Source organism: Lacerta agilis, chromosome 1, assembly GCF_009819535.1.
Source record: "Lacerta agilis isolate rLacAgi1 chromosome 1, rLacAgi1.pri, whole genome shotgun sequence".
NCBI classification, from domain to species: domain Eukaryota; kingdom Metazoa; phylum Chordata; class Lepidosauria; order Squamata; family Lacertidae; genus Lacerta; species Lacerta agilis.
This window is the reverse complement of record NC_046312.1, coordinates 117,373,305-117,389,829: the sequence shown is the minus strand read 5'-3', so window position 1 is coordinate 117,389,829 and position 16,525 is coordinate 117,373,305. Positions and strand designations below refer to the sequence as shown.

The window sequence follows — 16,525 nt, the reverse complement described above, 5'->3', positions numbered from 1 at the left end:
TTTTTTTTCTACCCCACCCCCACCAAGACCTCTGTTTGTGTGTGTGTGTGTGTGCTTGTGTGTGTGGTGTTCCAGTAACTATCTTGTTAGTCTAGGACACTATTTGCACTCCCCATTTTGCATCATTCTGAGACATTGAGTGTGGGTAATGGCAAATGCTACCCAAAAAATGGAAGGCAACTATTCAGAGAAAATCCTGTAATAGTTGCTTTTTTGGAGGGAACTGTGTTGATGAAGACAGACAGACAGACAGACAGACACACACACACACACACACACACACACACAGATCTGAGAGATTTTTCGAAAAAAGTATTCTGAAGAATTTTGGCTCAGTTCTATTTGAGACATCACCTTTAACCTTGGCTGAGCTTTCTGCAATACTCAACAAAAGAAGATGAATTGGAACTGCAGTTTTGGGGTATGCAGAAAGGGTTTTGAAACTTCTGTCGATATCCGGTGAGGTTCAATGCTTCAAAATAAGGCAGAGTATTTGAAAAGGCTACGAAGAGGGCCTTTATGAGACTATATCACCTCTGAATGCACACCAAGGAAAAACACTCAGCTGCTCTTGCACAGAGAACTATTGTGAGAGGTAAATAAATTCACCAGAAAGCTTTAAAAAATACACAATATGTGTGTGTGTGTGTGTATAATATACACTTAAAAAAATTTCAAGGTGTTCTACAACATATGAGAATAAAATCAACCAAAGGACCCATGCTTCATGGGTTGAGGAACAGTAAATGGCATTTTTTGGAACCTGTTGACACATAAATGGCAATTTCCCTTGCTAGAACAAGTAGAAATCAAATCATACTTTTAAAATTCACCCACATCATCAACTTATGGCGTTTACTGCATTTCACAAACATCCATGTTTCTGTTGCAGTCAAAACTGAGAAACTAGTAGGTTTTTAGCTCGATAAGTATCTACAAGGGCGTTCTCCGAGCATAATTGTGTGTGTACTTATTAATGTATATATCTCAGTATTTGCAGTACTTATAAGGTGGTGAAAGTCTGCTTCATACCTCATGCATCCCATAAGGCAGATAAAGGAGAAAGATCCAAGAATGAGGAACGCTATTAAGCATCTTTTTTTTTTCTTGCTGGCTATATCACATACACAGTTTCATTGATAATATGGCAAATTGCTGCATTCAAGACCAATCCAAAGACCATTAGATTTCTAAAGAGCGTTTCATGAAAATACTCTCATGCGCTGCTATCGACTGAAGCAAAGGAGCACACCAGAAAAACAAGTAGATAATGACAGCCAGCCTGCAATTAGCTCAACACAACAGACACCACCCTTACAATTTCAATCGTGAAACTTGTGAGACATTGCCAAATCTGTTAGCATCATGCTATTTGTTTAATTGCAGTTGTTTCAGTAAGCCCAGCAAAAGTTTGACTAGACCTTGGGATTTTTTTTTGAGCACGGAAAAACAGATGAAGTAACCTCATGTAGCCAGCTTGTCTTATTGGTTTCTTCCTTCCCTTGCGAGTGTGAACCGATTAATAACACATCTGTTTGAAAAAGATAAGAGAGGGAGACGTTCAAGAGAGCCAGCCTGCCGCCTTTTCCATTCGCAAGAAAATTGTATTTGGGCTGATGGTTCCTTTGAATTAAGAGACTGGACATCACACACACACACACAACTTTAGCCAGGGGCACAGAGAGCTATTTAGGCGTAGAGGTTGAGCCAGGACTACTATTGAACTCAAATGCCAAAATGCCATGCTTTTACTGCAACGCAGCAACAGTAAATAGTGATTTGAAGGAGAGAAGCAGAGAGAAAAGTGGTGTTAAAACTTTTTATGTCACTTCCCCTCCCCACTTGCCCACAACTATTCCCACAAGTGAGGTTCTAGACCCGTCAGGTGTTTTGTGCTACAATTCCCACCAGGCCCAGCAGCTAGGGTCGATGTATTGAAACAGACAAGACATGTACTAAGGATCTTTTTCTTCCTTTACATGTCGGGGCAAAATGCTATCTACTTCAGCGCATACCGTTTCTTTCCTGCTTTGACAATAAGATCTTCGCATGAAAAGAGCAGAGAGCCCTTAAAAAAACTTAAAATACTGCTTTCCACATAAAAGTCACTGACAGGAGACCAGAATTATGAAGCTCACCAGGACTGCAAGCTGAATGAGAGGAGGTCTGCAAGGGGCACAAGTTTTGACAAGTTGGAAACAAACCTAACAGGAATGTTCTCTGGCTTCAGCCATCTGTTAAAGCAGCTGGGGAACCTTAGGCCCAGGCGGCAAATGCTGCCCCTCGTATCTTTGTCTGCCCCTTGGCACTCTGCCCAGGCCACCTCCCTTGTTGCCCCTACTATCACCCATTTTGCCTAACCCTTGCTCTGATGTTTGCCTGGATAGAGGTGTTTGTAGAAGTTTATTTCACCCCAGCTCTTCAGGGAATGCTAGTTTCTTGGGTTTTGCTTCCAACAACTCTAGAGCCAGCCCAGTCTCTCTATACCAGGGGCAGGGGCTCTCAGGATGTAAAACTGGACTCCCATCAGCTCTAGCAAGCATTGCCAATGGTCAGATGGGAGTTGTAGTCCAAAAGCTGGAGGGACACAGGTTAGCACCCCAGCTCTGAACATCTATGACTTAAAAGTGTTGAGGAAGCAAGTTATATCCGTGTATTTTATCATCAGGCATTCCACCTGATGATTCCAGATATGGCCAGCCATGAGGTAAAGTGCTGGTCTAGATGTAGTGTGCCCTATTATGCGGAATTGTCCATACTGAAATTATTTTCCTCAGACACTTTCCTCCACAGCAGCTCTAGTCAAATGAACTATGAGCCAATTTGGTTGCTACTCATGGCCTCCTCCTGAACATTTCATCAGTTTTAATATTGAGCTGTTGTGCTCTGTTTGTAGTGGTACCTCGGGTTACAAACACCTCAGGTTACAGACTCTGTTAACCCAGAAGTAGTACCTCGGGTTAAGAACTTTACCTCAGGATGAGAGCAGAAATCGCATGGCGGCAGGCCCCATTAGCTAAAGTGGTACCTCAGGTTAAGAATGGTTTCAGGTTAAGAACGGACCTCCGGAACAAATTAACTTCGTAACCAGAGGTACCACATATTCCTTTGCTTGCTGTGTAACAGTTGTACTTAAGTTAGATGTATCTTCAGTTCAACAGCACTAACATGCATACCTATAGACACATACTGGATTCAAAGAGATGTTTGGGCTTACGGAAGGCTCTTATACTATCATAGTGGAACTGCTGATGTCACCATTTCAAAAGCAGTTTACCATGGGAGGCAGTGTTGTTTGAAGAGAAATGGTCCCTGGAGTCCACAACATTAGTTTCATTATTCTTTCATCTTGGTGAGCATGCATATAATTTCTCCCTCCCAATGCTTTCTACTAAAAGGTTTTGAGCAGGCTATTTTGAGAATTCAGAAGTGACCTATTACCCAATGACCTATTTTGCTCCCGCTGTCTGCACTGGACAAAAGTGGATTTGTTTTGTGTCTTGCATTTCAAATTTGCCTCAAGCGCTCCTGGACGTCTTAGGAATGTAGATTAATGAATACTTCCATTTCGTTCAGCAAGTTTGCCGTCCCTCCTGAAGGACGGGTGCCTCATGCTATGATTGTTCACTGTGATTTCAGAAAACAATAATGGCAAATCTTCCCGTTTCTAGAGCAACTCCCATTTCAAAACCTGAACACTTTGTAATACCAGTTGGAAGTTGGGATGAAACCTAGAGGTAGAAGCATGCAGTTGTTTTGAACCGTTTCCCCGAAAAACCACCTTTTATGTAAATATACTCCAAGGATACAAATGCTTGCTTCAAAGACTTCACTGCGGGAGACACTTGTTGCAATTTATTTCAAGAAGTGAAGAGGCATCCTGGAAAACCTCAATCCTTTATTTGAAAGAATGACATATTGTGGAATTATTGGTAAGAAATATAAATACATGTAGTCCACAATACTATGTGTCTAGAGAACAGATGCCCAGCTGTAGTCCAATTTTCTTAATCGGCGCAGTTTCTTTTCTTGTTCTTTTGACAATTTAGGTGGAATGTTGTCCTCCAAACAATCTGTCACCTGTGGTGCCTCTGAGTCCATTTTAGCAACTTCCGCGTCCTCCTCCTCCGATTCATTCTCGCTGTTGTCGCTTTCCATTTCCACTTCATCGGCAACTTCACTAGTGCTGTAAAAATACAAATGGAAGGATCAATAGAAATGCGCATTTGAGACCACTGAGACATTTATAACAAGTCTCAGAGCTAGAAGATTTTCTGGGTTGTAGATACTTTTCTTAAGATTCTTGTGAATATGTTAAATAAGCTTTAGTATGACAGGGGACGTGGACTTCTTAAAAGCTCAAAAAGTTTCCATATAAATCACCAATAAGAAAATGGGAATTGCAAGGGTTGCAGAATAATCTGAAGCAGTGGGAGATCAGTAGGAAAAACAAATTAGGAGGGAATTAAGCTTTTCAATGCATCCCGACAAAGAAAATACTCCGTAAATAGGCACGGCCAGGAAAGGCCTAGAAATGTTCCTGAAGTGTACGTATAGGCAGTGATTTAGGAGGAGGTGCCTTTAAAACTAGCTTTTGCTAAGATTCAGTTTTACACACCTCCTCTCATACTAATGAACACTAAACCTTTCAGTATGGGCCTAGCCACACAGGTCTCGGGCTGCTTTGAGACAGCACTTAATTTCATTTTCACAATGTTTCCTTTACAGTCGTACCTTGGAAGTTGAATGGAATCTGTTCTGGAAGTCCATTCGACTTCCAAAACATTTGGAAACCAAAGCGTGGACATTTGGCTTCCAAAAATAGTTTGCAAACTTGGAACAGTTACTTCTGGGTTTGCAGCAAAACGTTCGAGAACTAAGCTGTTCGAAAACCAAGGTACGACTGTATTTACATATCTTATGTGATCTTTCGCATGACGTAAAAGCCACTTTTGGAAAACTAGTGGAATCTAGCCAAAGTTTAGGGCTAAATTCTGTGTTACCTGTTTCCAGAAAAAATACATTTGCAGCCCCAGTGACCCAGAAAACTGCAGTTTTGCATGATGAAATTTTAGGAAGCGTTTTGGCACACTGTCCTTCCCAAACATTTAAAATTTAGTGTGACGTGGCAGTATACTGATCCAAAATGCAGTGCTCTATAATGGAAGAAGTTATGCTGTGTCAAAGGAATGTAAGAACTGACACATTACCGTTCCGATCAGGAAGTGATGAAATAACGCCCCGTGTCTGAATGCAACCTCAGACATGAGATTCTCTAGCCCACCAGATGTGTGTCCTCATACCAGGTTCCCAAACAGAAGAATTATGTTTTAATACCTTCTCTTCTCATTCCTATCTTTTGTGAATGTGGATGTGCCTCCTATAGGGCAAGGGTCATTTTCAAAGCACACCTCGGTGTAAATGCTTCTGTTTCTATGACAATGGTAATGTGTTAATGCCCTCTTAACTCAGCTTCGTGAAGAACCACCACCTCGTAATGTAAGCGGAGAGGGAGAAATGTTGTGTGTGACCTTCTTTTGTTCTGTAAAGATCAGTTTTATTGTCGGCTCCTTTCGAAAACAAACATTTAAAAAACTGAGGGCTTCTTACCTTTTATTAGCTTTGGATATCAGCAGTGAGCTAATAAAAATGGGGCACAGGAAAGAGGCAGATGGTAAGACATGAGCTGGAGTGTGAAGAAGCTGTGGGGGAAAGAAAAAAAATAAGACACAATAAGAAGGAAAGTTTGTTAAATGGTAGTCAGTATTTGCACGCTTCTGAACAGGCATCATGTTTATTCTTACTTCTTTGACAGCAGGCGATTCTTGTGCAAAGTTGTTCTGAACAGGGAGCCTCCCAGTTTCTGTAGCCTCTTTATTCTGTTGCTGGTGCTTTCCCAGTAGCAGGTAAAAAGGAGTCATGGTGAAGCTCTCTTCAATTGCCAACTAAAAAGCAGCGATGGAGAAAACAGACCAGAGTTAAAGAACAGAATAGGGTCCTTAATCCCTGCCTCCCACCCTCCTTGGTGCCCAGAGTTATTAAAGGAGGGGGTGAAGTGCAACTGGAGAAAGTCAAGCAAACCCCTAGAACCCCCAACTTTTGGCTTGGGGCTAATGGGAATTGGAGTCCAACAATTTCAGGAGGGGTACAGGATTCCCAGGTTTGTCCCCAATGGCTTCCTTACATGACTGGCTCCTTTTGTTTTGATATATAAAGAACCATTAGAAGTTCTTGAGGGTAAAGCTGTAATGACAATCCCTCTGAATTCAATGACAGCACACTTTAACAGCAAGCAAGCAGGCTAAGAGAAAAACCCAACAACTTCTTTTGAGACCACCTCCCCACGATTACTAGTGGTTGGATCCAGACGTATGTTATTCAAATGTTAGTTATGCTCCTTTGTTGTTGGCATCCGCCTGTCTCCAAAGACAATGGAGTGCGCCTCCGGGGGTGAGGTCAAACCGCTGGCCTCCTGAAAACTGCTGGGGCCAAATGTCCCATTGGCAGCCTGAGATCTGGCACCATTTATTTCCTGGCCCACTGTAGGGCTCTAGATGGCTATATAAGGCTTTATGTTGGACTGGTTGTACCTTTTTATGTATATTGGGGGACAATTACAAAAATAATTTATTTTTGCAATTATAAAAATTAGAAAGGCAGATATCTTGTTTTCAGCTAGCTTCTTATTTATGAGCAAAGCATAAACAGAATAATGTGCTCACTTCATCCTTGCCGAGGCAGACATAATTTGAATTTGGGCGAATGCCAAAAGCATGGCTTTTCATGCATTTCTGATAAAGCAGTTTAAGATAGAACTCCACCCCCCTCAAGCCCAAGTGTGATGCAGATTTTTTTTTTTAATAAGAAGGTAAAAAGTGTGAAGGACCCCTTGGCGGTTAAGTCCAGTCAAAGGCGACTATGGGGTTGTGGTGCTCATCTCGCTTTCAGGCCGAGGGAGCCAGCATTTGTCCACAGACAGCTTTCTGGGTCATGTGGCCAGCATGACTAAACCGCTTCTGGCGCAACAGAACACCGTGACGGAAGCCAGAGTGCATGGAAAAGTCGTTTACCTTCCTGCTGCAGTGGTACCTATTTATCTACTTACACTGGTGTGCTTTCGAACTGCTAGGTTGGCAGGAGCTGGGACAGAGCAACGGGAGCTCACTCCGTTGCTGGGATTCGAACCACCGGCCTTCTGATCAGCAAGCCCAAGAATCACCATGGTACAATTAAAGAAGAGGCCCAAACACTTGTGTTTTCACCCAAGATGTGAAAAAGTTCAGAATATAGGTCTGTCGTTTTATGGATGATAGCAAGATTCCTGGCATAGCCCTAAGCTACCGACAATCTCTTGAAATGGGAATCTAGTATGACAGTTGACTGGATAGATTGGGCCCAAGGATCTATTCCAAAGTAGATCCTCTACCCCTGCAGCCCCAACATGATGCACTGCACACCATTCAGAAGGGGACCTTTGGATCCGAAACTTAATATAAGTCAAACCGATTTTTAATACAGGGCAATTCAATCAAATCACACAGAATGGAATGTAGACTCTTTTAGAATTCCTGTTCACTTTTTAAAGAACAATTACCTGTCTGCTGGAAGGTGTAAGTCTCTCTTCTGGGGTCTTTGTGCTAAATGTCATCAACTCCTAAACATTTCAGAAGGAAGAAACACTATTACGAAAAACAATCTTTCGGTAGGATTTCAGTGAGTCTTAAAATATGGCACACAATCCAGATGATTTATTTTGTAGCATATGCACTTAAGAAATATAAGCATTTACTGATTAAAAACAAAATCCAGAAGAGATATAACATGAAGCATGAAAGGTTTAATGCCGTTTGAAATGATTTCTCTTTTCTCTTCAAGGGACACTGGGGATATTCATTAGTATTTGACAGTATTGTTTGGGACCAAATAAAACTGCTTAATTTAACCAACTACACAGTGTTTTAGCAGATCAAAAGGTTTTAAACAGAAGTACGTATAAAACTGTGGAAGAAAGGGACCTCTCTCTCTTATTCTAGGAAGGAATCAACAAGAAACAAATGTATGCCAGCTTTGTCAACATGATTGGTTTTACCCTTATGAAACTAAAACTCGCAAGATTAGCTAACATTTAGACTAGAATAGAACAGAATCATATGAGTTGGAAGGGACCCCAAGGGTCATCTAGTCCAACCCCGAATGCGGGAATCTTTAGCCCAATGTGGGACTTGAATCAGCGACTCTAAGAGTCTCCTGCCTTACCTACTGAACTATTGCCCATCTCCCCTAATAAGAACTAATTAAAAAAAGGAAGCAGAAGATTTCTGGGTTAAAGCAGTCCTGTCCAGAAAACTTCTTATACCAAGAATGGGAGTAATTCATATGTACCAAAATCAGACAGAACATTGATTTCCGAAGTGAGAGATTCAGATTTAGCTCTCAACTGACTCAAGGTCCCCTTGTGAGCTTTGCGGCTAAATGATGACTTCTCGTCCTGTCTCACCTTGTTAATGGTAGATAAGGGTAGCAAAGCTGAAAAGAGCTACAGAAATTACTAGCACGACAACTTGGGCTTTCTGAGCGCCTAACAACTCATTGTGATATTGTCCCAGATGCGCATTTAAACACTTACATGTGTTTCAGTCAAGAAATAAAACTGAGATTGGCTGAGCCACTGATATTTTTCTGAATGAATGGACTCGGGTAGATCTCTTGGAACAAAGACAGCACAACAGACTTTGCCTCTGCAGACCTTTCTCTGGATACACAAAGGCTGTGCTTCACTGGGTTTGAATACAAATACTGAGGGGAAGAAAAAGAAGAAGAGTATTTTAGTCTTTAAGAACCGCTTTCCGTGTTGCTTTTCTGAGGTCTTGAAGCCTAAATACAGTAAATCAGTCCCCTATCTACAGATTTCCAGCCACAAATAATAGCATGGATACACCATGATAGGCCAAGTTCTCAGTCAGGCAGTGAACCTGTTACTGACTGTACCACCTCAGTTAAGAAATAGGCTACAGAGAAGGGATGGGGAACTCTCATCAGCCCTAGGCAGTATGGCTAAATGCTGGGCATGATGGGAGTTGTAGTCTGGCAACATCTGCAGGACCATCTACAACCCAGCTGTAGAGTATCACACATTGCAGGATAAAGAACAGTGAAAAGGAACTCTTGAAATGGAAATAGGTTCTCTCCCCCCCCCACCATAGACTTTAAACTCCCTGACAACAACCACCCCACGTACAAAAAACAAGGAATGTGAAACAAGATATTATCGCTCACCTGATCTAGCCCAGTAGGAGGTGAAAGTTATTAAAAGGCTCTGCGGTGCCAAGACTGTCAGGTGGCCCTTTTCATTAAAATAGCTTTCTTATAATGAAAATCTACAACCCAGAAAACAGATCTCAGGGCAAGACTCTAAGCGACATGGTATCCCAAAGGTCTGCTAGACAGATTGTCCTGCTTCAGTAATGGCAAGAGCACCTTGCTCTACATCAGGCACCCCCAAACTCGACCCTCCAGCTGTTTTGGGACTACAACTCCCATCACCCTTAGCTAACAGGAACAGTGGTCAGGGATGATGGGAATTGCTGTCCCAAAACAGCTGGAGGGCCGAGTTTGGGGGTGCCTGCTCTAGATAAAAGGGGTTTGGGCGCTAAGACACAAAGAAGCTCACGCCAACCAATTCTGGGGCACTTGTCCTCTCACCCAGCAATCCCACCATGCTCCAGCCTGGTTCAGAAGGACCAGCGATCTTATAGATGGGCATTTTGGGGATGCAGTTGTGGGGGAAAAGAACAGCCCGCTTGGTCCAGGAGTCTGTTCTCACAGCGGAAAACCAGAGGCTTATGGGGAAGCCTGAAAGCAAGGTTTGAGTACAAGGGGGATGAGAAACATTCCGTCAGCAAACTTTCTTGTCTTAAGATCCAAACCATGATATAGTTTCCATGTAGACAAGAGTGGCCTATTTTAAAGAGTTATTTTAAGTGGCTTTCAAGTCCAAGGAAGTAAAATATTTTCCTGGGCAGTATGGTTCTGCAGTTTTGGCCAGTGATCCTTAGCAAAAATGAAAGAGGTCTTTATGCTCACCATCCGAGTATTCCGAGTGGGATGAAACCGCCACGATGTTCTCAGACAGACAATCTGGCTGCAGAACAATGACATTTAATTGGGCACTCCATTCCACTGAAAATCAAAATAACCAGATTATGACGGAGAACCACATACTCCCAATGACATGCTTTGCAAGGGAGGATGGAACTGCAATGAATTCAAACCATTAATGCAGCTAAGAGAACTTTCAAAGGGAGGATCTGAACTGGGGAGCAGAGGTCGGTTGGCGATTCAGCAACAATACCTGCCGTATAATTTTATGCGATACGGTTCCAACGACTGGATAAATAAAAACTAAAAATACTTGGCGTTAAGCTGAAATATAAAGCAATTTGCCTCCTTGGGTTCTCTCAGAAGGACCAATTCTTAATCAAAGGAAGGAAGGAAGGAAGGAAGGAAGGAAGGAAGGAAGGAAGGAAGGGTGATAAAATAGTCTTACATGTACAGCTCAGCAAGTTCCAACAGCACAAAAATCCAGTGCTGGTGGTGCCAAGAAGGTATTTTGAACAACTCTGCCTCCCAAAACACAGGTTTCTGGAAGAATAAATGACAAAGATGATGTTAATTAGTTGTGTCCACGTGATATTTCGCTGTAGGGTCACTATATAATCGACGACAGGCATGGGCAAACTCGGCCCTCCAGATGTTTTGAGACTACAGTTCCCATCATCCCTGACCACTGGTCCTGTTAGCTAGGGATGATGGGAGTTGTAGTCCCAAAATATCTGGAGGGCCGAGTTTGCCCATGCCTGATCTAAGACAACCCTAGCTCACTTCAGGCAGCTATTTCTGCCATTTAACTTTCCATGGTTGAAATGGTTACAGGAGGGAAGCCAGCCATGTCTGCCTTAGGTGCCATGCTTTGTTTCCCCCAAACCTCGCTCAAGCGCTCATACCTCACAGAGGGGTAAAAGATGGGAATCTACCCTCTGCATGCTTTAGTATAAGTTTAAGCAAGTAATTTTAAGTAAAAGGCTATGTGTGCTCAAAAGAAAGCGGCTTATTACAGTTTTGGAGACCTGCCACACATTAAAAAAGTGCGTCACATGGGGCACTGCTGATGCTTAGGCAAATCAGAGATTCAAGAGTCAGAACCAGCCGAAGTCTTCCCATTAAACCACCACACAACCTTTCTCTTTCTTCTCAATCTCAAGAGCAATTTTGTTTGCCCTCAGACTCCTATTTTATGATCCTCTAATTCCAACAACAGAGATTCACCCCCCCCCTTGCAACCAGGTAAATGTTTACTCTAAATAAACAGAGAAGCATTTCTCGGGCTAATTCTGTTGTAATCCCCCTTAAGATAACACTGGTGTGGGCAGGTGCTAAAAAAGCAGGGCAAGATTTCTTTAGGAAACTTTTGCAATAAATAAACAAGACAGGGGAAGCAAGCAGCATGCAATAAGCTATTTCCAAAAGCTCAAGGTATTTCTGCAGTCTTGTTGAAATCAAACTGTAGGCAACACCCAAGGTCACATGACAGAACTTCCACTTCCTACTCACGGCCCAAACTTCCACGAGCCCAATAATCTGCTCCAGAAGATTGAGGACCACCTGGAGCAAAATTTGAGGGAAGGTTGGTGGCTGCAGGAGGGAAGATGGGCATTTGTTTTCCACCCTACGCAATTTCTAGTTCTGCACAGATTATTCTGGACACATGTAAAAAAAATAAGCTGATTTTGTTACAGAGCTTTGTTGCTATTTAAAGATCTTTCCCTTAAAACCAACGATTCTTGTGAAAGCTCAAAAGGGCCCAATAAAGAAGTTTCTGAAAGGAAAATATTAAGGATTAATGCTTTAAAAACTTTGCGGAAATATTAGGTTAGTTTCATTACATGCTTCAACGAATCTTTTTATTTTATTTTAACTGATTTAAATTAAAGGAACACATGGCTACTTACTGTATAGTCCCAGGAAGATGGCAGAAAGTACATTTCAGATCCCACAGTTCCGAGTCCCACACAGTGATTATTTTGTCAAAGCTGACTGCAAGCAAAGAGCCATCTTCGGAGAAACAGCAATTTGTAGCTCGATAGTTGTGATAGCTTCCTACGAAGTCGCAGGCCCAAGTTATGCTTTGATCTGTTAAAGAGAACGAAATCCCACACACTTATAACAGGACAGATGTGTTAAAACTGAGTAACATGACAAATAGTATGTAAGAATATTAAGGCAGGGGTCCACAATTTCCAGCTGGCTTCGGTACCCAAGCCAAGAACTGTGATCACTTGTCTCTCACCCCTTGAAAGTTTGGCTGCATCTTGGGGCCTTCGGTGGAAAAGGGAGGTTTCCGAGTCTCTCCTTGGCTGCGGAAGACCAAGAATCCTTCATCGCCTTTTCCATAAGGGCAGGCGGGGCTTACACATTTGGGTGCCGCATCAGAACAGCAGCCTTCCACATCTTCCTTCTTAGGGCAGGAAGTGGAGTGGCGGGGGAATGCTTGACTGGACCTGTGGCCACAACACTCCCCACCTTCTTCCAAACCCTGAAGCTGGGAAGAGGGTAGGGCAAGCACCCCCAAACTCGCCCCTCCAGCTGTTTTGGGACTACAACTCCCATCACCCCTAGCTAACAGGACCAGTGGTCAGGGATGGTTGGAGTTGTAGTCCCAAAACAGCTGGAGGGCCGAGTTTGCCTATGCCAGGGGTATGGGGATTGTTGTGCAATTGCTGAGATGACCCTTGCCCACAGCTGAAGCTTTTGAGGCTGGGATTTGCCATTGTCACCAGACAGCAGTGTCACATGTCCTGTGGGCAAGCAGAAATGCTGGAATCAGATGAGGGCACTTAATTAATACCTTACTGTGTGTGCTCCTTGAGCATTTAATCAAACGTTGTTGTTTTTGTTTTGTTTTTTAAAAAAAAAGCTATTACCGTATTTAAATTACATTTTTCTGCTGACATCAGCTTCAACAGCAATTCTGGGATACTGATCACAAACGTGTAGGCTTTTCCTGGTACAAACATGACTCACTGTTTTGATTAGAAGGAAGTACTTAAATCTTGAAAAAGGAAAGTTGAGGTGTGTGACCACCTCAGCTGTTTTTCCTGGGACGTGTCCAAGGCCAATTTCAGACTTGTGTTGTAGGAGTCGACAGTACCACATTAAAGAGGCACTGTAGTCTTATATCACATTAAATGGGTACTATATGTCTTTCGCTTAATGCCAGACACAGGAACTTATGCCTTTTTGTTTGAAAACAATCCTAGACTTGGCTTCGGGTTCTGCTCTGCCTTAATAGATTGCAGGCGGGAAGAAGAAGAAGAAGAAGAAGAAGAAGAAGAAGAAGAAGGAGGAGGAGTTTGGATTTGATATCCCGCTTTTCACTATCCGAAGGAGTCTCAAAGCGGCTAACATTCTCCTTTCCCTTCCTCCCCCACAACAAACACTCTGTGAGGTGAGTGGGGCTGAGAGACTTCAGAGAAGTGTGACTAGCCCAAGGTCACCCAGCAGCTGCATGTGGAGGAGCGGAGACGCGAACCCGGTTCCCCAGATTACGAGTCCACCGCTCTTAACCACTACACCACACTGGCTCTCCCACACTGGGAGATTGTAGGTGAAGGAAAAAGGATGAATGAGCGTAAATCATCCTTGCAAATCCACCCCCCCCCCCCGGGGATGGGAGGAATGGGCTTCATTTGCAGTTCATCTCGGTACCTGGCTCTCGCTCCGGCATGGAATGAGGGGGGCAGAGAGGTGCTGAGTGCAAAAGAACTTTGCCTGGTGAAAAACCTCCAATGCCGCCATTAAGAAGCAGAGGTTCTCCTGTTAATTAGACCTTAATTGGACTAAAATACATGTGTGTGCTAGAAGAGATGAGATTGCGGAACAAACCAACTGCAAGGACTTTCAAGGTTTGAATTTGAGACAGGACTTCATTTGATGCAAAAGGTGGTGGTGGTGGGGGAGCCTACGGTTTCTTTATTTAAAGTTTTCTCCTCTACATTTATGATTTGGCAACCCTCCTCTGAAAGCTGGTTCAATTTATACTTCCAACATGTATCTGATTCCGCCTTATGATTCTTAGCCAACCTACTCGGACTTAAATACCATCTATGAATCATTTTCAAGCAGTTCTTTTCCAACGAATAACATGCAGTAAATTTCAGGTCGCTTTTCCAAAGTTTCTCCCAGAGGTTACTATCTATGTTGTGTCCTGTATCTATTGCCCAGTATGTCAGTGAAGCTTTAACAAGCTCATCTTTTGTTTCCCATTTTAATTAAAAATTATACATTTTAGGCAGAAGTTTACCCTTACGTTGTAAGATTTTTTAAAATTGTGAGCTTTGGTCCAAAAATCAATTCTTTCTATCTAATTTGTGTACCTGGTGATATTGCAACCAATCAATAAGTTGGATCCTTAAGTTTTCCATTGATTTCAGTTTGGGTCCTGTCCCCTCCCACCCCCACCCTGTAAAATCCAGCAATTCCCTGTAAGTCGTCTATTGTCTATCCGGTATAAATTGGTATTGTTATAATGAGGCTATTACTGGACTGTAATTGAAAACTAATAAAAACAATTTATTAACCAAAAAGAAAAAATAAAACAATCCCAGACTTGCCCTGTGTTTTCTTTGGGAAGCTCTTGTTTCTGACCTGAGGATGAAACAAACACGATCTAAAGGCATCAGAAGCACACTGTGTGAATCTACGAAAGGATCAAAGTGTTGCTCTGCCTTGTTTCAAGTCCCCTGCCCTTATCAGTAAACAGAGAGAAGAGGATTTCCCCTCTCTCTATGGTGAATAAAAGCACAATGTAGTATTTTGCAGGTACAACACCATCCTTTTACTCACTTTCACCATCATTGTCAACCAGTAGCATCCAGACTTTAAAGTGCCCATCATTGCCAGCCGTTACCAAAGTTGGGGTTATATTTTCAGATGCGTCTGTGCAACGGAAACACACAGCTGTGACACAATCCTCATGCGGCATGCTTATTCTTGTGTTCAGAGTAAAGCTGCAAGAGAGGAGGAGAGAGATTCCTTGAAGCCACTGTGCTTAAGGGCACCTAACTCCATGTTGGATTGTCATCACTGTAAGCAGTATAAGGTAAAGGTAAAGGTACCCCTGACCGTTAGGTCCAGTCGCGGACGACTCTGGGGTTGCGCGCTCATCTCTTTATAACCACCCACCATAAGAAAATAAGATAGGTAAAATAAAAAGGATGGAGACTGTTATATATATTTTTTAACATTTTCATTTCATCTGACTGGACTCAATTTGATATCTTGATTATTTAATTTCTATAACACTTAATGTTAATAAAATTATCTCTAAGCAGTGTACAAAAAAATGAGCAACAAATAACTTAAAATATTGTGATAGTACAGAGTTACATACAAAATGGTAATTAATTCAAAGTTACATATATACAGTCGTACCTTTGAAGTCGAGCGGAATCCGTTCGACCTTCAAAACGTCCGGAAACCAAAGTGCGGCTTCTGATTGGCTGCGGGATGCTCCTGCAGCCAATCGGAAGCCCCGAAGCCCCATCGGACCTTCGGCTTCCAAAAATAGTTTGCAAACCGGAACAGTCACTTCCGGGTTTGCAGCGTTTGGGATCCAAAGCATTCAACTTGCAAGGCGTTTGGGATCCAAAGTATGACTGTGTGTGCATGTATGTGTGTGAGAGAGACCCCCTCCCTGAGCCTCTGGGTTCTCACTCGGGGTCCAAACAAACTCTCAGCTTACCCAAAAAAGCCACACAATGAGAAGAGTTCTTGGAAACAGCAGACATCACACTAGTCGCTCACTTCAGACTTGTTTTTTTTTTTGAGCAGGCCTACTTCCTCAGGCTGCCCACAGATGCGTCCCATTCAGCTGCAGAAGCTTCTGTTCCCATAGTAAGAGGCACATATCTGCCTTGGTGGATACTGTTACACAGGTTCTGACCAACGTGGCAGTGGGCACAGAACAAGAGCAGCAACATGTGGGAGGGGGATCTGTGTGTGCATATGTGCAGGGTCAAAGTAATGACATGCAACAACTGCACAGCAGTGTAAATGCTGCATGCTCCCTTTTATGCTCATACCTAAAGTCCCATCTTGTCACAGGTTTAATGGGGGCAGCAAGTGTGGGCACTGAAAACACTCAAGACTGACAAATCTACGTTATCCGAAACAACTGGCTTTCCGCCAGCTTGCTAGAAAATGCAAGCGTGAGTACCTTTGCGTTTGCTCGTCGTAAGCCCACAGTTTCATGTACATTTCAAGTTCGCCGCTGCTTCCTTGCCGCTGTTCTACGGTAGCCAGCCAGTTGCCTTTGGAATCAAAAGCAGCCTTCACTAACTCAATCTGGTTCAGCCCGTATTCATGAATATACTCCTGCTGCACAATATCCAACTGCAATTTTGTGAAAGAAGAGGTGAAGTAGGTTTATGGGCTCATGCGCATTTGGAAGGTCAGTCGGTCAATGAAT

The 16,525-nt window shown here is 42.9% G+C and overlaps 1 protein-coding gene across 1 annotated transcript in view; it reads right to left on the bottom strand.

Annotated features, from left to right (window-relative positions):
- Positions 1-3,875: 3,875 nt before the first annotated feature.
- WDR75 (WD repeat domain 75) overlaps positions 3,876-16,525 on the bottom strand; it is a 31,226-nt gene continuing 18,576 nt past the window's right edge. The window contains exons 12-21 of the mRNA XM_033168596.1: positions 16,274-16,449; positions 14,902-15,065; positions 12,009-12,189; positions 10,547-10,641; positions 10,084-10,179; positions 8,627-8,796; positions 7,595-7,654; positions 5,805-5,945; positions 5,611-5,702; positions 3,876-4,186 (exon numbers count right to left, since the gene is read on the bottom strand). Of these exons, the coding sequence (XP_033024487.1) occupies positions 3,973-4,186; positions 5,611-5,702; positions 5,805-5,945; positions 7,595-7,654; positions 8,627-8,796; positions 10,084-10,179; positions 10,547-10,641; positions 12,009-12,189; positions 14,902-15,065; positions 16,274-16,449 (1,389 nt within the window). The 3' untranslated portion in view covers positions 3,876-3,972. The remainder of the gene's footprint in view (positions 4,187-5,610; positions 5,703-5,804; positions 5,946-7,594; positions 7,655-8,626; positions 8,797-10,083; positions 10,180-10,546; positions 10,642-12,008; positions 12,190-14,901; positions 15,066-16,273; positions 16,450-16,525) is intronic.